The sequence below is a fragment of the Puma concolor genome, chromosome F2, assembly GCF_028749965.1.
Source record: "Puma concolor isolate L17-30 chromosome F2, mPumCon1.1.hap2, whole genome shotgun sequence".
Lineage (NCBI taxonomy): Eukaryota > Metazoa > Chordata > Mammalia > Carnivora > Felidae > Puma > Puma concolor.
Window position 1 is genome coordinate 1,055,804 of NC_141684.1, and position 23,756 is coordinate 1,079,559.

The 23,756-nt window shown below is 50.4% G+C and overlaps 1 protein-coding gene and 2 pseudogenes across 2 annotated transcripts; 1 reads left to right on the forward strand and 2 right to left on the reverse strand.

The window, feature by feature from the left end:
• Window positions 1–243: 243 nt before the first annotated feature.
• Window positions 244–3,650, reverse strand: LOC112859686 (ADP-ribosylation factor 1-like; annotated as a pseudogene).
• On the forward strand, window positions 2,951–11,430 carry LOC112859687 (26S proteasome regulatory subunit 4-like; annotated as a pseudogene).
• On the reverse strand, window positions 10,522–23,601 carry ZNF623 (zinc finger protein 623). Of its 2 annotated transcripts, none has more exons than XM_086695711.1 (2): window positions 23,307–23,601; window positions 10,522–14,349 (listed from the first exon to the last, which is right to left on the reverse strand). In XM_086695711.1, exon 2 carries the CDS (start codon window positions 14,270–14,272, stop codon window positions 12,761–12,763), a length of 1,512 nt encoding a protein of 503 aa, XP_086551837.1. In that variant the 5' UTR covers window positions 14,273–14,349; window positions 23,307–23,601; the 3' UTR covers window positions 10,522–12,760. The 2 variants fall into 2 exon arrangements, with proteins under 2 accessions (XP_086551837.1, XP_086551835.1); XM_086695709.1 differs by lacking the exon at window positions 23,307–23,601 and adding an exon at window positions 22,828–22,969.
• Between the last annotated feature and the right edge of the window lie 155 nt (window positions 23,602–23,756).

A 23,756-nucleotide genomic window follows, 5' to 3' on the forward strand; every position in this document is an offset into this window, starting at 1 on the left:
GGCGCCGCTTCTCGAAGCTTTCAGTACCGGGCGCCCCCCCCGCCCATGTCCAGCCGCTCAGGCCGCGTCCTTCCCCCTGGGTCCTGCGGTGTCCATCAGTCACCCACTGGAGCCCGGGGCCCGTCTCCAGAGCCCGCAGTCCCTGTGGGACCCTCGTGGTGGGCAGGTGGCCGCCTCCCTTGGGGCCACCTGGACGCCCGCTCCGCCGCCCTCCGGTGCGCGCTCCCAACCCGCCCGGCCAGTTATGCCTTCTTATTTTTAATTGAAACACACGTAACTTAGAATTGACCGTCTTAACTAGTTTTGACTGCACAGTGCACTAGTATTAGGTACGTCACAGTGTTTTGCATTTAAGCTCCAAACTCCAGATCTCGCAAAAGAGGAACTCTGTATCCATAAAACAGCCACTACCCCCCACTCAGTCCCTGGCAACCATTATTCGCCCTCTGGTCTTAATGGTTAAATGCCTCACATTAAGTGGAATCGTACAATATTGGGCTCTGCGTGACTGGCTTATTTCACCTGGCAGAAGTCCTCCCCTCTCATGTTGCAGCCTGTGCCCGGAATTTTGTTAAGATGGAGTAGTATTCCATTGTATGGATAAGCCACCTTTTGTTTATCCACTCATCCCTTGAGGACAGCTGGATGGCTTCCATCGTTCGGCTGTTGTGAATAACGGTGCTGTGGACCTGGGTGTGCAAGGATCTCTGCACGTCCCTCCTTTCGCTTCCTTATGTAGGCAGAGGTGGAACTGCTGGGTCGAATGGTAATTCTATTTAAACATTTTTGAGGACCAGCCATACTGTTTTCCAAAGGGGCCGCACCTTTATATTCCCCCCAGCAGTGCACGAGGGTTCCGATTTCTCCACATTTTCGCCAGCACTTGTTACTTATTTTTCACACTAGCCATAGCCATCCCAGTGGGTGTGAGGTAGCATCTCATTGTGATTTTGATGTTCGTTCACATAGTGATTAAGGATATCAAATGTCTTCTCGTGTGATTATTGGCCGCTCAAGTATCTTCTTTGAGGGGCTCTTGGGTGGCTCATTTGCGTAAGTGTCCAACTCTTGATTTCAGCTCAGGTCAAGATCTCACGGCTTCTTCGCTTGATCTTGGCCAAAAGGTCGAGAAGCGGTAAGATCTCACGGCTTCTTGAGTTCGAGCCCCATATTGGCTTCTGGTGCTGACGGCGCAGAGCCTGCTAGGGATTTTCTTCTCTCCCTCTCTCTGCCCCTCCTCTGCTGGCACTCACGCTTTCTCAAAATAAATAAATAAACTTTTAAAAAAGCCCCACAAATATCTTCTTTGGAGAGATGTTTGTTGAAGTCCTTTGTCCATTTTCAAATTCAGTTTTGTTGTTGCTGTTTTTAGGAGTTCCTTATATATTCCGGGTATTAATCTTTTATTAGATATGTAATGTGCAAATATTTTTCTCCCGTTCGGTTGCCTTTTTATTTGTTGATAGTGCCCTTTGATGCACAAGTTTTTAGTTTTGATGAAGTAACATATATCTATTTTTGTTGCCTGTGCTTTTTGGTGGCGTATCCAAGAAATCATCACCAGATTCAGTGTCGTCAAGCTTCTCCCCTATGTCTTCCAGGAGTTTTATGGCTTTAGCTCTTAAGTTTAGGTCTTTGATTCATTTGCAATTAATTTTGATGTTTATTTTTGTTATTTATTTTACTAGTTAAGAGACTTTAGTAGCTATAATTACAGTGCTTGTTTGTCAAAATGAAAACTGGAAATAAGTATACAAAACAGTTGATTACCAATTGTGTATCGAAAGCAGTATGAGGTTCCACGATACCAAATAAACCAGTTCTGAGGATTTCCCCAAGATAAAGTTGAACGGCTCCAGCTTCTTCAGTGTTTATCAAAGTAAGAGAAAAAAGTAGAGGTCGTTGTTTCGTTGGCAAACCTGACCCTTGCAGGCTGAGGGAGTGAAAGCACATGTGGACGGAGGTGGGGGGTGGGGGGCTGCCTTCTGGTTCTGGAGCTGATTGGATAGCCAGTCCAGTCCCTCATAGAGCCTGTCCCCGCTGGTGGCACAGGTGGCCCGAATGTACCGGTTCCTGTGGCGCAGCGAGTGCAGGCCCAGCTTGTCCATAGACTCGGCCGCCTTCATGGCCTCAGGGAGGTCCTGGTGGGCGAGGCCCGGCGACCTCCGGTCAGCGGTCCACGGGGACCACCCCTCCCCGCCTCCCACCCCGCGTGGCCGGGGCGCACGGGCGCACACACCTGCTTGCTGGCGAACACCAGCCGGACGGCATCCCTGAGCTCGTCCCCCGCCAGCATCGTCACGGGCTCCTCACGGGCCTCCTTCACACCCTCTCTGACCTTGCTGTCCACCAGGAGGATGAGGCCTTGTGTGTTCCGGAAGAAGTGGCGCCACAGGGGCCGATCTTGTCCTGGCCGCCCACGTCGCGCACGGTGAAGCTGATGTTCTCGTACTGCACGGTCTCCACGTGGAAGCCTGGGGTGGGAATGGCGGTCCCCATCTCACCCAGCTTCAGTTTGTACAGGATGGTGGTCTTCCCTGCAGCGTCCAAGCCCACCATGAGAGTGCACGTCTCTCTTTTTGCCAAAAAGGCCCTTGAAGAGGTTTGCGAAGATACTTCCCATGCTGGAGACTGGGGCGGGGGCAACACTGGCTGGAGGACCCCTCGACGGCCACTGCGAGGCTACTGCTACGAGCCAGCCGTTGCTTTTGCCCCCACCCGCAGTTAATTTTTACACAGTGTTAGGTAAGGGTCCAATGTCCCTTCTTTGGCATGTGGAGGTCCAGTACTCCCAGCACCATTTGTTGAAAAGACTGTCCTTTCCCCACGGAATGTTCTTGGCACCCATGGTAAAAATCATCCGACTATACATAGAAGAGTTTATTTCTGGGCTTTGCTCTACTCCAATAAATGTCTGTTTATGCTACTACCTACACCAGATTTTATACCCATGGAAGCCGGAGGTAACCTGGCCCCAACAGGTCAAGTCCATAATACTGTATGGTTCCATTTATATGACATTGTTGCAATGACAAAATCATAGACACAGAAAACCTTAATGGTTGCTAGCTGAGAAGGAGGGGTTGAAGGCAGAAAGGGAGTGAGTACGGATATAAAACAGTGAGTTCTTCCTGGAAAGCAACTCTTCTGTATCTTGAAGATGTCCATGTCAATCTCCTGGCTGTACTGTTGCACTGTGGTCTTCAAGATGCTGCCATTGCCATTGGGGTAAACAGAACACGGAAACTCTGTATTACGTCTTACACACAGGCATGAATCTACCGTTATCGCAAAAAGTAGAAGATTAAAAAAGTGACTGTGGAGGATGCCTGAGCTAATTACATCAGCCTGGGCTCCAGTAGGGCCACCCCAGGGGCTGTTAAAACCCCCCAGGTGATGCTGAACCATAGCCAGGGCCAATCTTACTTCTCCTGAGGTCTCTACCTCGTTCCCTCTGCACGGGACACAGCTGCCGTTATCCCGGTACTTGCCAAACGTCAGGCAGCTGGGGAGACCTAGCCCACCAAGTGGGAGTGGGGGACCCCCAGAGGGCTGACCTAGAGGGCTAGAGCCATCCCAGAAGAGCTGGGAGAGGGTACAGACCCCACACAGAAAGCACAGCGGACCCGGTTCACAGGCGGGAGACCGTACCCAGGAGGGCACACGCTCAGGCACGTGCCTTTGGCTCCTTCCCTTGGTGCGGGGACAGTGGCATAAGGAATGACTGGATTGCAGCGGTCCAGCGCAGTGGGAGACCTCTTAGCCCAAGTCCTGATCAAAGTCCCTGTATACCCTGGGGTCGAGACTCTAGCCCCAACCCCCTCTTTCCCCACCTAGGACTACATGCGCTCAGCTCCCCCCTTCTGCCACTTCCCAACAACTTGGTCCATAGCACCTGCCCGCCACCACCACCCCCCAGTGCAGGAAAGACTTAGTTGCTGTACCACCCAACCCCACCCACCACCACACGGAGCCCGTAACGGAAAACATTCCGAATTTGACAATAATAAACCCAAAGCCAACAAATTCGAAACCAATAAACTCCAATCCGGATAGTAACAAAAACACAGCAAGGCACATCATAACCAAATGGCTGAAAGCCACTGATGAAACCTTTTTTTTCTTTTTTAAGTTTATTTATTTTGAGAAAGAAGCAAAACCTGGGGAGGGGCAGAGTGAGAGGGAGAGAGAGGGAATCCCAAGCAGGCAAGGCACAGTCAGTGCAGAGCCCGACCCAGGGCTTGAACCCACGAACCAGGAGATCATGACCTGAGCCAAAGTCAGACAGTTAACCACCCGAACCACCCAGGCGCCCCTCGTTGATAAAAACTTAAAAGCACTTAGAGGCAAAAAAGACATTATGAAAAGAACAAAGGCAGAACGACTGCAACATTTTCATCAGAAATAATGCAAGCCCGGGGCGCCTGGGGGCTGAGTTGGTAGAGTGTCTGACTTCGGCTCAGGGCATGACCTCATGGTCTGTGAGTTCGAGACCCGTGTTGGGCTCTGTGCTGACAGCTAGGAGCCTGGAGCCTGCTTCGGATTCTGTGTCTCCCTCTCTCTCTTCCCCTCCCTCACTCATGCTCTGTCTCTGTCTCAAAAATAAATAAACATTAAAAAACATTTTAATACACTTTATTTTTAAAAAATGTTTATTACTTTATTGAGAGAGAGAGAGAGAGAGAGTGTGCACATGTGGGAGGGGCAGAGAGAGAGAGAGAGAGAAACCCAAGCAGGCTCTGTACTGTCAGTGCAGAACCCAATGCAGGGATCAAAGTCACAAACCATGAGATCATAACCTGAGCCAAAACCAAGCATTGGACACTTAACCAACTGAGCCACTCAGGCGTCCCTCCAAGAAATACACTTTAAATACACTGACATACATAGATTAAAAGAAAAAAGTACAACTATGTCCTAGAAGCACTAATCATAAGCCTAAAACAACCGCATTAGCATCAAATTTTGGGTTTTTAAAAAACACCAAAGATGGATACTTTTTTATTTCTTATTTAAAAAAAAATTTTTTTTTAACGTTTATTTATTTTTGAGACAGAGAGAGACAGAGCATGAATGGGGGAGGGTCAGTGAGAGAGAGGGAGACACAGAATCTGAAACAGGCTCCAGGCTCTGAGCTGTCAGCACAGAGCCCGACGCGGGGCTCGAACTCACCGACCGCGAGATCATGACCTGAGCCGAAGTCGGCCGCTTAACCGACTGAGCCACCCAGGTGCCCCAAAGATGGATACTTTTAAATGACAAAAGGGTCATCAAAAAACCAGCAAATCAGAGCGCGTGGGTGGATCAGTCGGTTAAGCGGCCTACTTCGGCTCAGGTCATGATCTCACAGTTCTTGAATTTGAGCCCTACATCGGGCTCTGTGCTGACAGCTCAGAGCCTGGAACCTGCTTCAGATTCTGTGTCTCCCTCTCCCCTTACCCCTCCCCCGTTCTCTCTCTCTCTCTCTCTCTCTCAAAAATAAAGATTTAAAACATTTTTAAAAACTCGGCAAATCTAAATGTTTATGTAACTGAAACCAGAGGTGCAAAATACATAAAATTTGACAACATCAAAGGAGAAAGACAAATCCGCAATTATAATTGCTGAGTCCAACATACCTCTCTCAGTGACAGAAAAGTAGAAAGAAAATCAGGAAAGATACAGAACACATGAACAAGCCTATCAGACAGACCTGACATGCACAGAATCCTAACACCTGACACCAGCAGGATGCAAGTGTGTCACAGGGGCACGTGGGGCACTCAGCAAGATAAGCCACCATCTGGGCTGTAAGACAAGTATTAAATCGAAAAGAGTTAATACATGGAACATGTTGTCTGATTAGACAATGGAATTAAACTAGAAATCAGTAATAAAAATAACTGGAAAATGCCCCAAGTATTTGGAAATTAAACAGACTTCTACATAAGTCATAGTCAAACAAAAACTCCCAAGAGAAATAGGAAACTAGGAATGACGATGAAAACAACATATCAAAATTTACAGAGTGCCGCTGGTACGGTATTTAGAGGAAAACTGCTCTCGGTGTTTACGTGAGAAAAGAAGAACGATCTAAAATGAATGATGTAAGCTTCCACTTCCATAAGCTAGAAAAGGGGAAATTGGTTCAAAGCGGAAGGAAACAAATAACGATTCTATTTCGATGACACAGAAAACGGACAAACGATAGAGAAAAATCAGGGAAAACAAAAGCTGTTTCTTTGAAAGCAGCAATAACATTGGTAAATACCTAGCCACATTGGTCAAAAAGTAGAAGATACCAATCACCAATACCAGGAAGGAGGGAAATCATTTAAAATGTAACTAATTCTCTCTCCCTCTGCCCCTCTCCCGTGCTCATGCACTCTCTCTCAAAAAAAAAAAAAAAAAAAAATTGAATTTCTAATTTTCTCAGAAAGAAATCCCCAGGGTTTCACTGGTGAAACCTATCACACATTTAAGGAAAAAATAAATTACTATGCAAATGACTTCAGAAAACGGATGTGGGTAGGATGCTTCACCACTCTTGGAAAGCAACCTTATCCTGATATCAAGACAAGACAAAACAAGGATGTCTTCTCATCACTTCTAACGCAAACGTACAAGATGCTGTAGTCAGTGAAATAAAGCAGGGGGGATAAGGTCTATAAAAGTTATAAAGGAGGAAGGAAAATTCTTTGATTATCTGCATAAGAAATGCCAGAGAATCTAGAAAATCATTAATGGAACCAGTACATGAATCCACCTGGGTTCCAGGATGCAAGGTCAGCATAGCAAAATCAAATGTATTTCCACACACTAACAAGAACAATTGGAAAATAGATTTTTCAAAACCTAGAAAGAACTCAAGAAATATAAACAAGAGATGCATTTTCCATAGTGGCAGTTCTAGTGGCCAAAGCAAGATAGGTCAGTCAGAGTGGTGGTCATGGCCCTGGAGGTGGCAAGAAGGATGACAGGGACAAGAAAAAGAAATACAGACCTCCTGTGCCAACTAGAGTGGGGAAAAAGAAGGGACCAGATGCTGCCAGCAAGCTGCCACCGGTGACACATCACACTCAGTGCCGCTTAAAACTACCGAGGTTAGAGAGAGAGAATGAAAGACTCTCTTCTCAGGGAGAATGAGTTCATTAGAGATCAGTAACAAATGAAGCCTTTAGAAGAAAAGCAAGAGGAGAAAAGATCAAAGGTGGACGATCTGAGGGGGACCCCAATGTCGGTAGGAACATTGGAAGAGATCATCAAGGGCAATCGTGCCATCGTGTCCACATGTGTGGGCTCAGAACACTGCGTCAGTATTCTTTCCTTTGTAGACAAGGACCTCCTGGAACCAGACTGCTCAGTCCTGCTCAACCACAAGGTACAGGTCATCGATGACACAGATCCCTTGGTCACAGTGATGAAGGTAGCAAAGGCCCCCTAGGAAACCTGTGCTGACACTGGGGGGGTTGGACAACCAAACTCAGGAAATTAAGGAATCTGTGGAGCTTCCTCTCACTCATCCTGAATATTATGGAGAGATGGGTATAAAGCCCCCAAAGGGGGGGGGGGGGTCATTCTCTATGGACCACCCAGCACAGGTAAAACCTTACTGGCCAAAGCAGTAGCAAACCAAACCTCAGCCACTTTCCTCAGAGTGGCTGGCTCTGAACTTATTCAGAAGTACCTGGGTGATGGGCCCAAACTTGTTCGGGAATTGTTTTGAGTCGCAGAACAACACGCATCATCCATCGTGTTTATTGATGAAATTGACGCCATTGGAACAAAAAGATAGGACTCAAATTCCGGTGGTGAAAGAGAAATTCAATGAACAATGTTGGAACTGTTGAACCAATTGGGTGCATTTGATTCAAGGGGTCACATGAAAGTGATCATGGCCACAGAGCAAATAGAAACTTTGATCCAGCACTTATCAGACCAGGCCGCACTGACAGGAAAACTGAGTTCCCCTCGCCTCATGAAAAGACTATGAAGTGCATCTTTCAGATCCACACGAGGAGGAGGACGCGGGCCGATGATGTGACCCTGGACGACTTGATCATGGCTAAAGATGACCTCTCCAGGGTTGACATCAAGGCAATCTGTATGGAGGGTGGTCTGATGGCTAGAGAGAATGCAGAATGAAAGTAACAAATGAAGACTTCAAAAGGCTAAAGAAAATGCTCTTTATAAAAAACAAGAAGGCCGGGGCGCCCAGGTGGCTCAGTCGGTTAAGCGTCCAACTTCAGCTCAGGTCATGATCTCACGGTTTGTGAGTTCGAGCCCCGCGCGTCGGGCTCTGGGCTGACAGCTCAGAGCCTGGAGCCCGTTTCAGATTCTGTGTCTGCCTGTCTCTCTAACCCTCCCATGCTCGTGCTCTATCTCTCTCTCTCTCTCTCTCTCTCAAAAATAAACCTTAAAGGGGCGCCTGGGTGGCGCAGTCGGTTAAGCGTCCGACTTCAGCCAGGTCACGATCTCGCGGTCCGTGAGTTCGAGCCCCGCGTCAGGCTCTGGGCTGATGGCTCAGAGCCTGGAGCCTGTTTCCGATTCTGTGTCTCCCTCTCTCTCTGCCCCTTCCGCGTTCATGCTCTGTCTCTCTCTGTCCCAAAAATAAATAAACGTTGAAAAAAAAATTAAAAAAAAAAATAAAATAAAATAAACCTTAAAAAAAATTTAAAAAAGAGAATCAGGAAAAAAAAAAAAGGTCCCCGAGGGGCTCTACCTGTAGTGACCACATTTGCCTTCAAGGAAACGGTCGGGAGCATCCTGACTCCTCAGAGGGATGAGGCTGGGAAGCCGCCCGGAGGAACCCACGTTCCAGTCGATCTTTCTTAACAGAACTTCCCGTGTCCCTTTCTGAGCTGATGTGTAGGGTGCCTACTGGGCTGCCTTCACGTGTTGGCCACTGCGGGGCTTCCCCCCCAATAAAGCAAGCTCCTCCTCCTCCAAAAAAAAAAAAAAAAGCACAGACTAGAAAAGTTTGGTAAACTGTAGACTTAATAAAATGGTTTTTAAATCTGATCTTTAAAAGATACCATTCGGGGGGCGCCTGGGTGGCTCAGTCGGTTAAGCGTCCGACTTCAGCTCAGGTCACGATCTCGCGGTCCGTGAGTTCGAGCCCCGCGTCAGGCTCTGGGCTGATGGCTCAGAGCCTGGAGCCTGCTTCCGATTCTGTGTCTCCCTCTCTCTCTGCCCCTCCCCCGTTCATGCTGTGTCTCTGTCTCAAAAATAAATAAACGTTAAAAAAAAAAAAGTTTAAAAGATACCATTTGGGCTAAATGGGTGATGGCTATTAAGGAGGGCACTTGTTTTGAGCACTGGGTGTTATATGTAAGTAATGAATCACTAAATTCTACTCCTGAAACCAATTGTTACACTACATGTTAACTAACTAGAATTTAAATACAAATTTGAAGGAAAAGAAAAAAAGATACCATTAAGAAAATGAAAAGGCGGGGCGCCTGGGTGGCGCAGTCGGTTAAGCGTCCGACTTCAGCCAGGTCACGATCTCGCGGTCCGTGAGTTCGAGCTCCGCGTCGGGCTCTGGGCTGATGGCTCAGAGCCTGGAGCCTGTTTCCGATTCTGTGTCTCCCTCTCTCTCTGCCCCTCCCCTGTTCATGCTCTGTCTCTCTCTGTCCCAAAAATAAATAAACGTTGAAAAAAAAAAAAAAAAGAAAATGAAAAGGCAAGCCAAAGATTAAAAGTACTTGCAATGAATATATATTTGGAAAAAAGACTCTTGTCTACAATATAGAAAAGACTCTTACAAGTCAGTAATAAGACAAACTCCCCAATTTAAAAAATGGGCAAAAGGTGGGGCACCTGGGTGGCTCAGTCAGTTAAGCACATGACTTCAGTTCAGGTCACGATCGCGTGGTGAGTTTGAGTCCCGTGTCCAGCTCTGTGCTGACAGTTCAGAGCCTGGAGCCCACTTCGGACGCTGTGTCTTCCTCTCTCTCTGCCCCTCCCTCCCCCCCTCAAAAATAAATAAAACATTAAAAGAAGTTTTTAAAAATGGAGAAAAGGTGTGTAGACACATCACAAAAGACGATAGGTAATGGCAACGCGTACACGACAAGATGCTCAATGCTATCACTGGGCGGACAAATATAAATTAGAAACGCAAATACACCATCACACACAACTAGGATGGATTACATTTCAGAGGAGTGTGGCAGGAGTAGGAAATGGTACAACCACTATTGAGAACTTTTTGGCAATTTCTCATAAAGTTAAAAACACACTGGAGCTTCTGGGTGGCTCAGTCGGTTAAGCGTCCGACTTCGGCTCAGGTCATGATCTCACGGTTCATGAGTTTGAGCCCCGCGTCGGGCTCTGTGCTGACAGCTCAGGGCCTGGAGCCCGCTTGGAGCTGTGTCTCCCTCTCTCTGCCCCTCCCCGACTCACGCTGTGTCTCTCTCTCTCTCTCAAAAATACACATTAAAAAAATAAAAATAAATAAAGTTAAAAACACACTTGTAACTCAGAAAGTAAATTCCTAGGCATTCACTGAAGAGAAATAAAGAGGCATTTCCAAATAAATACTTTTACACAAATGCTCATAGCAGTTTTATTCGTAAGAAATCTGGAAACCCAAATTTCTATCAACACGTGGATGAGAACAAATGGTTTGTCCATACAACGGAACACTACTCAGCAGAGAGATACCGAAACACAGAACTACTCGGTTGAGTCCTTAAAACATGCTAAAGCAAAAGAAGTGAAGACACGCGGTGTTATATACTGTTCGGGTCCTTTTAACGTGAAGCCCTACAACAAGCAAAACTAATCCACGCTGATGGAAAGCGGTTACTTGGGACTAGGGTAGGATTAACTGGGAAAGGGCCAGAGGGAACAGTGCCGTGTGATAAAAATGTTATTTTTCTTTATTCTAACGGTGGTTACACAGGTATACGGTTTCTCAAAACTCTGTACGCTTTAAATAGGCGTCGTACTGTATGCAAACTGGGCCTCACCAAAGGTTACTCGAGTGGTCCGGTACTCTCTCTTCTGTACCACGTGAAACATCTCTAGTGATGAGTTTTCCAGAAGATGCAGCGCTGCGTGCCCCTCTTGATCACTTACCCCTGGAGGCTTCTAGCGTTGCTGGAATTTAAGAACTCAAAATCTGCCCTCACAGGCAAAACAAAATTGGTTTATGTCATTTCAAAACCGGTCGTTCTGGCTCACGTCAGAGAAAAGACGTTCAGAGGCAAACAACCGTCAAGTTCTGCGCCGTTAGCTACCGTGCCATGAAGGCTGCCAAAACGGGAGTCCACCGCCTCCCTGTCCTGCAGCGTCCTCTCCAGGTCACTCTCCTTCTCGAGCTGCCACGGTTCTCTCAGTCCCGGCATCACCTCTTCTGTGAAGCTGTCCCAGACCCTCCATGCCCAACTAGTCCCCTCCTTACCTGTGTCCTACACAACCGGGGACTTCTACGTCAGCACTTAACGCTGCGTGTGATCTGTCTTCCCCAGCGGACTGAACGGCGTCATCTGTTTTCCTAGGGTTCGGCACTGGTCCTTCTAAATCACCACATTTTCAAGTAAATGACAAAGTGAGCCAGAAAGCAGGTGGAGAGACCAGAAGCGATGAGGTCAATCATGGAACTGAGACAAAACCTCGTGCAGTGCGCTGGATCAGAGTGGATCAGAGTGGATCAGAAAGATACACAGGCAACCAAGCGAAGACAGCACTCCCCAAAACCAAGTGGACGAGTCAAGGGTGAGCTCTAAAGGCAATAAATATGAGGTGTGCTAGTCTTACACTAGCTGTTGCTTACAACTTCTAAGTACAAGCAGAAGATATCAACAGGGCTGAGAGACAAGATACTTCCTGCAGACCAGTAAATGATGCTGTTACGGAACAAGAACCCAAAATTTCAAACACAGCAGTATAGAAAGGACAAAGCAAGAGAGGTGCCAATCACACACAGATGTGGGGTGTGCTCTTTATTGTCCTGCACCAGATACAGGGACACATAAGTCAGTCAGCTATGGTCACGTCCTTAAGGAGCCAATAGGGTAAGGAGGAAAGAGATAGTAGATAAACAACGTAACTTTGATAGAACAAAGAGCAGTAACAGAAGTGCCCCCAGCAACACAAGCACAGAGGGAGAGGAGCTGGCTGAGCCTGACACGATACCTGAGGAGTCAGGCAGGTGCGGGGCAGGGAGCATTCAAACAAGGACAAAGACGAGGAGCAGCCTGGCTAAGTGGGAGCGTCGACCAGTTAGCGTTGCCACAACACCAATCACGTGGCAGGTGGTTACGCAGTGGATGCAACTTCAGGAAGCAAAAAGGTCTTAGAAAGCAGGAGTGGGAGCTTGGGAAGTATCCTAAGGACAACAGGGAGCCAGTTTGTGGTGGTAAAGAAGAAAGATCTTTCTCAACTTGCCTTTTTAATAGATCAACATTTACTGTGTGATATTCTCTGAAGTATTGAGATTAGATTCAGAATTCTGCCTTAAAAAGGCTTTAACTCGGGAGTGACCTGTAATTGTGCAATAAAATACAGAACCTTCTCTGAGACCTAGCTCCTCCCCCAGCACTGTTCCAGCCCAGAGTCACTTGTGCAGTCTCGTGGCTCTCCGGAGGTCACACATTCCTAGCCGAGGACAGCAGCCCAGCACCGCCGCACAGCAGTAGGGGACAGCCCACTCTGAAAGCAGCCCTGCCTAAGACTTTGGAAAATGCTGACACATCCCAAGTCACATGAACGGAATCATGTGAACTCGTGCCGCTCCCTTCTAGACATCACCCACTGAGTTGGAGAAGCTATTTTATAAGTCAGCTGTACATTCCCCGTGACCTGCAGACTTCTCACCCAAATGTATGGTGGTCTTATTCAAGGGAAGTCCCTCCTGGTGAACACTTTGATTATTTTTAAAGTTTGGGGTCGAGCTGAAATCTTTCCCATACTGACTACATTCATAGAGTTTCTCTTCAGTATGAATTTTCTGGTGTTGAAGGAAGTTTGACCTCTGAATAAAGCCTTTCCCACAATAACTACATACATAGGGCTTCTCTCCAGTATGAATAATCTGATGTAGAAGGAGTTTGGAGCTCTGAATGAAAGCTTTCCCACAGTCCTTACATTCAAAGGGCCTATCCCCAGTGTGGATTTTCTGATGTTCAGTGAGGTGGGCTTTCTGGAGAAAGGCTTTCCCACATTCCTTACATTCATACACTCTCTCTCCAGTGTGGATTTTCTGGTGTCGAATAAGGTACGAACTCAGAAAGAAAGCTTTCCCACATTCATTACATTCATAGAGTTTCTCTCCAGTGTGGATTCTCTGATGCTGAGTAAAGTTTGACGTCTGGCTGAAACGCTTCCCACACTCGTTGCACACATAAGGCCTTTCCCCAGTATGGATTCGCTGATGCTGAATAAGCTTTGAGCTTCGAATGAAGGCTTTCCCACACTCGTTACATTCAAAGGGCCTCTCTCCAGTGTGAATTCTCTGATGCTCAATGAGGTCTGAGCGATGACGGAAAGCCTTCCCACACTCCTTACATTCATACTGTTTCACCTCTGTGTGGATCTGATAATGTCGAATGAGGCTTGAGCTCCTAATGAAGGACTTTCCACATTCGTTACATTCATAGGGTCTCTCTCCTGTGTGAATTCTCTGATGGCGAATAAGCAAGGAGCTCTGACTGAAGCCTTTCCCACACTCCTTACATTCGAAAGGCCTCTCCCGGGTGTGAACTCGCTGGTGCCGAACCAGGTCTGAGCTGTGATGGAAGGCTCTCCCACACTGCACGCATCGGAACGGCTTTCCTCCCACATGTGCCCTCTGGTGCTCAGCGAGTTCTGCGTAGCGAATGAAGTCCTTCCCACACATGTTGCACACATAGAGTCTTTCTCCAGTGTGAGCTCTCTGATGCTCAGCAAGGTGGGAGCTCTGGCTGAAGCTTTTCCCACACTCCTCACACCTGCAAGATTTCTCCCCAGAATGAGCAATCTGATGTCCCACAAGGTCTGAGTTAAATGGGAAGGTCTGGCCGCAAGTCTCACACTGGTGGGCTTCCCGTTCCACAAGCTCTCTCTGGAGGAGGAGGAGGTTTGAGCTCAGAACTGGGCTTTCTCCTGATTTACTGCCCACCCGAGCTGTCTCTCCTGCTTGGATCTTCCAGTGGGTAACTGTCACCTGCCTGAAACCTCCCTCCTGAGGGGGACAGCTCCGCAGGTTCTGCCCTTCTGGGTTTCCTAACAGCTCCCCTAATCCGGGTTCGGGGAGTGTCTGAGACTCAGTGGCAGGGGGCTCCATCACTGTGAGTGTTTCTGACATTGTCTTAGGCAGATTTCCATCCTCAGAAATTCGGGCTCCAGAGTCACCTTCTTTGTCACAAGTTCCTAGGTCAGAATCTGAAATAAAGGAGAAAAGATCATCTTTTCCCTTTATCAACAGACAGGAATCTGCTGGAGCAGTGGACGATAACACATATCCAAAGAGTGGGAGGGAGGAATGTTTCCCCTGCTCACACTCCCCACCCAACATGCGGACATCCCAGCATGCATCTCAGACACCTGCCTCACCCACTTGAGAAGGCTTCTCTGGGGTTCCACCTCCAACACCCAACTCTGGGGACAGACTAATGGGGAGGGATGTGGCTTGGATCCATTAAAAAATTAAGACACATTTCCAAAGAAACAAATGTATCGACCTTGCCACCCCTTCACTGTCCTCCCTTTCCTCTGTACCCAGCTTAGATCACGTGGTCTATGGTGCCGTGTTTATCTTTGGTCATATTTTATAACCATCTTCTTACATATTAGTCCTAACTCTCCCTGCCCCTCCTCTACCACGCTTTCGTGGGAAAATCCCGACGTGGGTTAAATTCCACTTGCTTCCTGTTCTGCATCTGCATCTACACCAACTGAGCTCTCTGTACATTTACAACCCCTTGCCTACCAGGGCCCTGAGAGCCACCAGCAATCTCTACTTTCCTCATTCTCCTACAAGACCACCCCTTTTGTCCTCTCTTCTCAAATGTGCAATGCCCCCCTCCTCCCGCTCAGCTGATGCCCTTGCTTATTTCAGTAAGACAGAAGCAATGAGAGGAGAATGTCAACTTTCTCCTACTGCATTTACCAGCCTACCTGTCTATACCCACATCAGGCCCTCCCTTCTTATATGGTCACGCTGCCCTTGATCCTGGGCACTACCTGGGCACTAAAACCCACCCCTCTCATCCACTCAATGACACCAAGCCTCCCCTGCACAAGTCTAGAGCTGGAATGTTCACAGCAGCACCATTCATAACCTCCAAAATAACCAACAGAGAGATGGATAGACTGAGGAGTACTCCCACAAGGGAATAATACGCAGCAATGGAAGAAACCTGCTAAATACAAAAGCAAAGATGAATCTCAAGACGCAATGTTCAGCAGAAGGAGCTCGTCACAAGAGAGTTCGTACTGTAGGGTTCTGTTTACATCAAGTTAAAAAAAAACAACAGACAAAAGTGATCCGTGTGGGAGAACTAAGACCCTGATGACCTTTAGGGAGAAGGTGAGAACTGGAAGGGGACGCAGGGGCACAGGGTGCTGATGGCCTACATGGAGCTCTGCGTCCCGCTGGTCTGTTGCTGTGGGAAAGCTTGTGCAGTCAGGGGTGCCAGGGTGCCATGCCCACTCCCATCCCCAGCTCACACTGGGGACCAACTGTAGGCAGGACTCTGCCTCCCCACAAGGTCACGAGCCTCCCTTTGAAGGCCCACTCTTAGTTGTCCATCACCTGTGACAATGCACCACAAACACAGCACAAGACGGCACATCTGACATCTCACACCTCTGAAGGTCAGAGCGCAGCCCAGAGTGACTGAGACCCCGGTTCAGGGCCACACAAGGTGTCAGCCAGGCTGAGGTCACATCTCGAAGTGCTGGGAAACCTGTTTCCAAACTCATTCAGATGCCAGTAGAAATCAGTTCCTTACAACCACAGGACTTTCCCTGAGTCCTTGCCAACTGTCAGCTGGAAGCTGCTGTCAGCCCCCAGGGACACCTGAATCTTTCAGGCAGGAACAGTGCATAGAACCCCTGACTTCTTTTCTGCCACCAGCTGTAGAAAACTACTTTCCAAGGGCATGCATGACTAGGTCAGTCCACCTTGAGAGCCTCCCCACCTTACACCAGCTGACTCAGGACCTTAAATACAACCGCAAAATCCCTCCAAGGCAGCTGGGAGGAGGTGTGTGTACCTTAGGGGCCAGGGATCTTGGATGGCCGTCTCAGATGCCTACCACACCACAGCCAATGCTTGGCCAATCACAGGAACCCAGAGTGTGTGTCCTTGTCTCCATCTGGGGCACCTGAAGTGTGGTCCCAACCCCACAGCTCCACTGGGAATGGCCGCAGCCTCAGTGTCAACCCCACCGCCTGATCCAGCCCTTCTCACGGATGTATCACCTGAGAACTCTACAGAGTAAGTCCACTTCCAGGGAGCTCCATCCAAGGTGACCCCAAACAATCACTTCTTGTCCCAAGTTTGCACCAGTGGGAAGCAGACCTTGCTGCGCAAACCTGTGAAGGGATGCCCTCCAGACCCATTTTCAACGTGGCCATCAAGGACAAGGACCCGCCTCTGAGGGCGAAGCTGGGGGCAGGGTGGAACAGGAGCAGGAGGAGAGTGAGCGACCAGGCAACACGTGTTCTCTGGCCCAGGAAGGGCGTCCTTTCAACACGATTTTCTCTTTGATGCGAACCGCAACTTGTACAAAGCGCACACATCTCGACGAACTCCCTGTGACACCTGTTTAACAACACCAGGCCGACACAGAACATTTCTGTCTTCCCAAAGGCTCTCCCTCCAAGGGCAGCCACTTCTGTAAGTAAAGGAGAACTCTGCCCATTTAATGGCTCAGTCAGCAGAGCCTGCAACTCTTGACCTTGGGCACGTGAGTTCAAGCCTGATGCTGGGCACAGAGTTTACTTAAAAATGAAAAGATACAAACACGACATTTCATTTAAATGGAATCACACGTGTTTGTGTCTGCTTTTTATTCGACACACACCCATTTTTTTGAGTTATAACTCACAATCTTAAACATGTGTTATTTTGAGAAACAGCACAAGAGTGCGCATGCGCACAAGTTGGGGAGGCGAGAGAAGCCCAAGCGGGCTCTTTGCTGTCAGCGCAGGGCCTGATGCAGGGTTCGATCCCACGAACCATGAAATCATGACTGAGGGGAAATCCAGAGTTGGACACTTAACTGACTGGGCCACCTATGCACCCATAAACTCACCATCCTGAAGTGCACAAGCAAGTGTTTTTTAGAATATTCCTCAGATTGCAAAACCACCACCACTGTCTACTTCCAGAACATTTCCATCGCTCCCCCAGAAACGTATCTGCTTCGGCTCAGTACCACGCCCGCGAAAGTCATCACCACGGCAGGCAACGACAGCTCACGCTCTCCAGTGACACGCAGCATACCGCTGCACGAACAGGTCACCATTCACTTCTCCACTTCTCACGAACGCCTCAGGTGTCTGTGGTCTGGACGACAATTAAAGCTGCGGTAAACACTCCCGTAGATGCAGGTCGCTTCTGCCGGGTATACACCCAGGAGTGGGACTGCTGGCTCACGGGTCCTAGAACTGCTTCGGTGGCCGCCTGTTCAGGACACGTTTGCAGATTCCATTGGGAACCCGTGCAGGCGTAGCATTCAGGGAGGCCAGGACTCGTGTGAGTTTTGAGTACAAACGACCGCACTGGCGCCTGGTGAAGAAAGCCACGCCCGCCCATCTGGGCCAGAGGAAGTGACAGGTGTGTGGGACAAAGAGCAGTGGGGGAGAGGGTAAGCTATGGCCGACCGAAGACTGCCCAGCGTCCCTGCTTCCCACCTAACATCTGAGCGGGCACGCGGCCGCCCAGCCAACGACTGCACTCGGTAGAGCCCCGAGGTCAGGTTCCACCCAATGACACGGGAAGGGAACGGATGTGTGCGGGGTCCCTACCTCCACCCATGGTGACATGTGGATGTGGCAAAGCAGCCAGGCTCCCAGAGGCCTTGAGGGCCAGAGCCGCCTAGGTAGGTGAAACGGAACGAGAAGTCAAGTTTTTTGAATCTCTGTTATGGCACCTTGAATAATGCCTAAGTAACGCTAATAAACAACCTGAACTCAGACGCGGTGCTCCCGATGATGAAAAAGAAACTGAGCCCACATACCAGTAACCGGCGCTGAGGACAAGGAGCTGAGCACAAGTCTGTGTCAGGCACTATGTCTGCGTGAGGTCTGCCAACACGGTTCCCCGGAGCAGCGCCGCTCGGCGCAGCGCGGACCTGGGCCACGCGAGGCCGGCCTGCTGGCGCTCACTGACCGTGTTCTCCTGAGCCAACTCACTAACATGATTTAAAAATATCTTGCTCCTGCTTATAAAAATTACTTTCAACTAGTTAGTTTTTAAAGGTATGAGATAAATTATGCCAACTGAGAAAACCGAGACAATGCAAATACTGAAAACAGAAAAATAAAATGACCTTTAAACCTAAGATTACCAGTTAGCATTTTCTCTCTGGTATTTTTTCTGCACCAGTATTTTTATGAAATCAGGACCATATGGCTCAGTTTTACATCCTGTTCTACTTTTGCATCCTTTTAATTCTTAGCCACTGCAAACATAAGATACACACTGTAAGAGTATTTCAAATAATAAAGTGTAGACGACATAGACACAGTAAAACCCCCCACCAATTCAACAGACTGCCCCCGTTAGCTGTTCTGGTTATACGCATTCGCTCACACTTTGCTTGCACAAAGGCCGTGCACTTGTGCAAAAACATATCCACTTACTCAGGCACACACGATTTTCAAAAATAAGAACGGAATCACACCACATTCACCATCTGCAACCGTCCCATTTACAACATATCCTGCGACGCTCCAGTCCATCCACACAGATGCCACCTCGTTCTCTGAAGGGTTTCACCACCGTAGGTAGTGACTGCATCCCTATTCGGATCAGACACGAAAGGCACATCCGTCCCCGTGCCCCCGGGGTGCCAAGCTGTGCCCCTGGTGTCCCGAGGAAGCGCGTTCCCTGAGGTATTCTGCCCACCTGCCCGGGGCTGTCTGCCCCCCAGAGATGGAGGGAGTCAGCCGGATCCGAGGGCTGGGGAAGAGCAGGCGGCTCGCTCGGCCCGGCCGGCCCCTCCCCTCTGAGCCGCCAGGGCTTCCCGGCAGAGGGCGCCACAGTCTGACTGTTGCTCTGGCCCAGCCTCTGCCAGTGGGAAGGCGACCGTGGGCTCAAATGCCTCATTGGTTCAGAGCTCAGAAGGGGAGGAGGGGCACTATTTTTAAGGGCCCCTCGAGCCCCGCCAGGCACAGTGCCGAGCACCTGACTCCCACTGTCTCACGCGCTCCTCTAAGCCTTAAGGCAGGTGTTCCCTGGGTATTTACTCTAGTTTACAGGTGACGAAACAGAGGCTAAGGGAGAAAGTCCATTGCCCAAGGTCACTAAACTAGTAAGAGGCAGCACTGAGGTTCAAATCTCGATCTGTCTTCCTCCAGCGCCCATGTCCCTAACGCAAAAGATTTTTTTCCCCAAGTGTTACCTGTCGCCGTTACGGGATGCTTTGCTTGGATCACGTGGAATGAGTATTACAGAAGCGAACAGATTAAGTCTTGCCTACCCTAATTAACAAAGGTGGCAGCAAAACGTTGGGGTTTTGTTTGTCTTGAAAGTAACGTCCTCCGATTTTTATGCTTAAAAGGACTGCTGGACTCCCCGCAAACACACTTTCATCTGTCTACAAGAAAATAGCTTTAAAAATGTGTTTTTTGGGGCGCCTGGGTGGCGCAGTCGGTTGAGCGTCCGACTTCAGCCAGGTCACGATCTCGCGGTCTGTGAGTTCGAGCCCCGCGTCAGGCTCTGGGCTGATGGCTCAGAGCCTGGAGCCTGTTTCCGATTCTGTGTCTCCCTCTCTCTCTGCCCCTCCCCCGTTCATGCTCTGTCTCTCTCTGTCCCAAAAATAAATAAACGTTGAAAAAAAAAAATTAAAAAAAAAAATGTGTTTTTTGCCTTGCCTGGGACCCTGTGATGACAGCCGAGAGCCTGGAACCACTTCGGATCTGTCCCTCCCTCTCTCTGTGCCCCTCCCACGCTCAAGCTCTCTCTCTCTCAAAAATAAAAACGTTTCAAAAAAAAATTTTTTTATTAAAAAAAAAGGGGGGGGGCACCTGGGTGGCTCAGTTGGTTAAGCGTCCGACTTTGGCTCAGGTTATCTCATAGTTTGTGAGTTCGAGCCCTGCATCAGGCTGTGTGCTGACAGCTCCGAGCCTGGAGCCTGCTTCCGATTCTGTGTCTCCCTCTCTCTCTGCCCCTCCCCCACTCATGCTCTGTCTCTGTCGCAGAAATAAACATTTTAAAAAAAGTCATTTTTAATGGTCTTCAGAATTTTTTTAACGTTTATTATTTTTTTTTTCAACATTTATTTATTTTTGGGACAGAGAGAGACAGAGCATGAACGGGGGAGGGGCAGAGAGAGAGGGAGACACAGAATCGGAAACAGGCTCCAGGCTCTGAGCCATCAGCCCAGAGCCTGACGCGGGGCTCGAACTCACGGACCGCGAGATCGTGACCTGGCTGAAGTCGGACGCTCAACCGACTGCGCCACCCAGGCGCCCCTTAACGTTTATTTTTAAGAGAGTGCGAGCACACGTGTGCATGCCAGGAGGGAGGGCAGAGAGAGAGGGAGGGAAAGAGATAATCCCAAGCAGGCTCTGAGCTGTCAGCATAGAGTTGACAAGGGGCTCAAACTCACAAACCGTGAGATCATGACCTGAGCCACCCAGGTGCCCCTCATATTTTTTTCTTACCATCAGAGAGCTAAACCTTGCTTTGAATAAACATTTATCTGAAAATCAGCCTTCTTTCAGTTTCTGCTTAGCTGTTTTCCTCTGTGAATTCAAGCAAAATTACACTGATACACTTTCACTTAAAGAAACCTGAGCGAAATGAACAAAAGGAAGTAAAAATACAGCATGCTTTTGACCCCACAACACACTGAGCTAACATGGCCCACCTTTCTGTTAGAACACATAGAATCTGCTGGGTAAAATGTAACACGTGTAAATACACACTTGACGTTGAGAGAGAAGGGAAAATCCTTGGAGTTGGAAAAGAAGTGGGATCTTAACCTGGAGCAGGAACCTGTGAGCAATCCCAAACGGCCCTGGGGTGGAAAGAGAGGGGCACTGAGGCAGGCACTGGTCAAGGGTACCGTGGCCCTGGGCTCACAGGCTCCCAGAGTCGCTGTCTGCGGCTTACAGCCTAAAGAAAGGAAGCGCTACGCTGCCCGAGCTTCACCACTGGTAATAACGGGAGCAAGGGGCACCTGACTGAGACACGAAGCACAGCTCCTGGAGAACCTGCACCTCTGTAATTAGGAAGGAAACGGAGAAGCTGGTACGTGCCGGTCACTCCGCAAGGTGTCTTGTTTCTAGTTTCCTCGTGTTCGCCTCACAACTACCCAGGAGGTCCAGGCAGGTGACTGGCTTCAGGCCAAACTAGCTGCTGTCCCCTCCTCCCCACCCCACAGTCCTCTGGTTCCTGCTCCCCGGGCTCTGCCCGAGGATACTGACGGCCTTCTCCTCTCCTGACAAGTCCAGTGACCTTACACCGGTCACCTTCCACGACCTGAGGCGGCAGTGGACACGCCTGACGGCTCCCTGAACCGCTTCGATGGCACTGCCCCGCTCTGGGTCAGCTGCTTCCCCCACCGCCCCTTCCATCTGTGGCTCACGATTGTTGTCTGGGCCTTTTCAGCTCCGTCCTGTCTCCACATCACCCCCAAGACCTTTGCAGGAGTCAGCCATCCATCCCCATCACTTCAGGAAGAGGCCGGGGCTGCGTGTGCAGGCTTGTGAGAAAACAGAGCAATCCCTCCCCCTAATTTTTCTCCACGTCTCCCTTAAGAGAGATTCTGTGGTTCTTGGCGTCGTGAACACAGTTACGATACTACATCTCTAACAGGGTCAAAGGTTCCGTATCTGTGGACAGGGAGCAAGCTATCACCTGAAGACTAGGTTAGATGAGGATCTCGGATCCCATGCGGGCAAGAGACACTTATCTCTACCATTCACTGGGACTGGCTCACGGGGAAAAAAGACATGCCAAAGAGCGATTATGAGCACAACCTCTACACACAAACTTGCTGAGTTCCAAGCCTGCCTCCCGCTAACATTCCTGGGAAACCTCAGGCGTGCTCCCGGCCGAGGAGCTCGACACCATGAAGTAACCAGTCTCTGAGGGGGGGACGGAGGGGGCGAGGGTAAAACGTTCCTGACATCAGCAGTCAGCCACTGGGATTGATAAAGACTTCTAGAGGGATGGGAACCCTTAGGAAAGAGCTAGAACAGCGCAGCCAACCACTTCATCACGCCAGAGAATTCTTCAGGCCCAATTCCCTCTGCGCCCTACCCCCGCCAGGGCACGGGGTGCTGGCTCTGCACCCCCACCAGCACAGAGGCCCCAGAGAGAGGGGACAGGCTGAGAGCGCAACAGCAGCGCTACCTGCAGCCCTCACCTCCTCCCCCAGGTCACCCCGGAGCTAGCCGACTGGAGCACTGCGGCGCAAGGCGCTTAAGCTGGAGGCTCCACGGCCTGGGACCCGAATATCTGCTCCCATGACGGCGCCCAGGGAGAGAAGGTGCGGCCCCAGCAGCCGCGCGGGGGAGGCCGCGACGGCTGCTCGGAGGCGGGCTCACCGAAGCCCCGGCTCCGGGACTCCCGCGCGGGGCGGGCCGCGCCCAGAGCCGAGCGCGGCGCCCACGACACCTGCCGGCCTGGCGGACCCCACCGCCCCCGCGCCCGTCCCCCGCCGGACACGACCCACTCACCCGGCGACCAGCGGTAAAAGCACGGCCCGCCGACAAAGCCCGCAGCGCCGCCCGCCCGCCGCGGCCGGAAGTTGGCCGAGGCCCAGCCCCGAGAACTTCCGGGGCCGCTCTAGGTGCAGCGGGGCTGACGGACTCTCGCTGGTGCGCACTTCCGCCCGGGCGCGTGTGTGTGTGTGTGTGTGTGTGTGCGCGCGCGTCGCCGCCGAGACGAGGCCGGTGTCCGGCCCCCGCGCTCCCGCACCCCTAGTGCCGCCCGTTCCCGAGAGTAGATGCGCGCGAGGGATTTCGTTGCCGGCGAGCTGTAAACTCTGGCGTCGGCGCCGGGTGGAGCGCGGGTCCCGCCTCCAGCGGGCGGAACCCGGGGCCTCTCTTCGCGGCCGCTCCGGGGCAGCCGGTGGTGGTGAGAGCCGACGGCCGCGGTGCCGCAAGGCCCTTACCGGTGGAGACGGAAGCCGCAGCAGCCGGGGCCGCGCTCTTACCTGGCTGTGTGGCTCGTGCTGCGGGGGCACAAGTAGCCTCCAGACACGGTCCAGTGGGATCGGCCCCCGCAACTCCCCCCCGGAAGAGCCGGTGTCGAACGGCCGGGCCGGGCCACGTGGCGGCGGCGGGCCGGTCGGGAACTACCGCAGCCACGGCGGTGCCGCGGGCGCTCCTGCCCCACCTGCAGGGGGTGCAGAGGACCCCTGATAGCGAATGGAGCACAGCGTTAGGAGCGCACAGGAGCGAGGAGCATATCTCCTGCCAGTCCCGGGAGCCGCTGGAAAGTGTGGGCAGGCGCGGCAGGAGCACAGTTGTTGGTATCGCTATGTGCGTGCGTTTTGAGCACTCACGGAACAGGCGTGCCAGTCATTGTGCAGTTGGCTGCTTTTACTCGGCATTGTTTTAAAATGACCCCATGTTAATGTTATGCCCAGAATTCGTGATCCCCA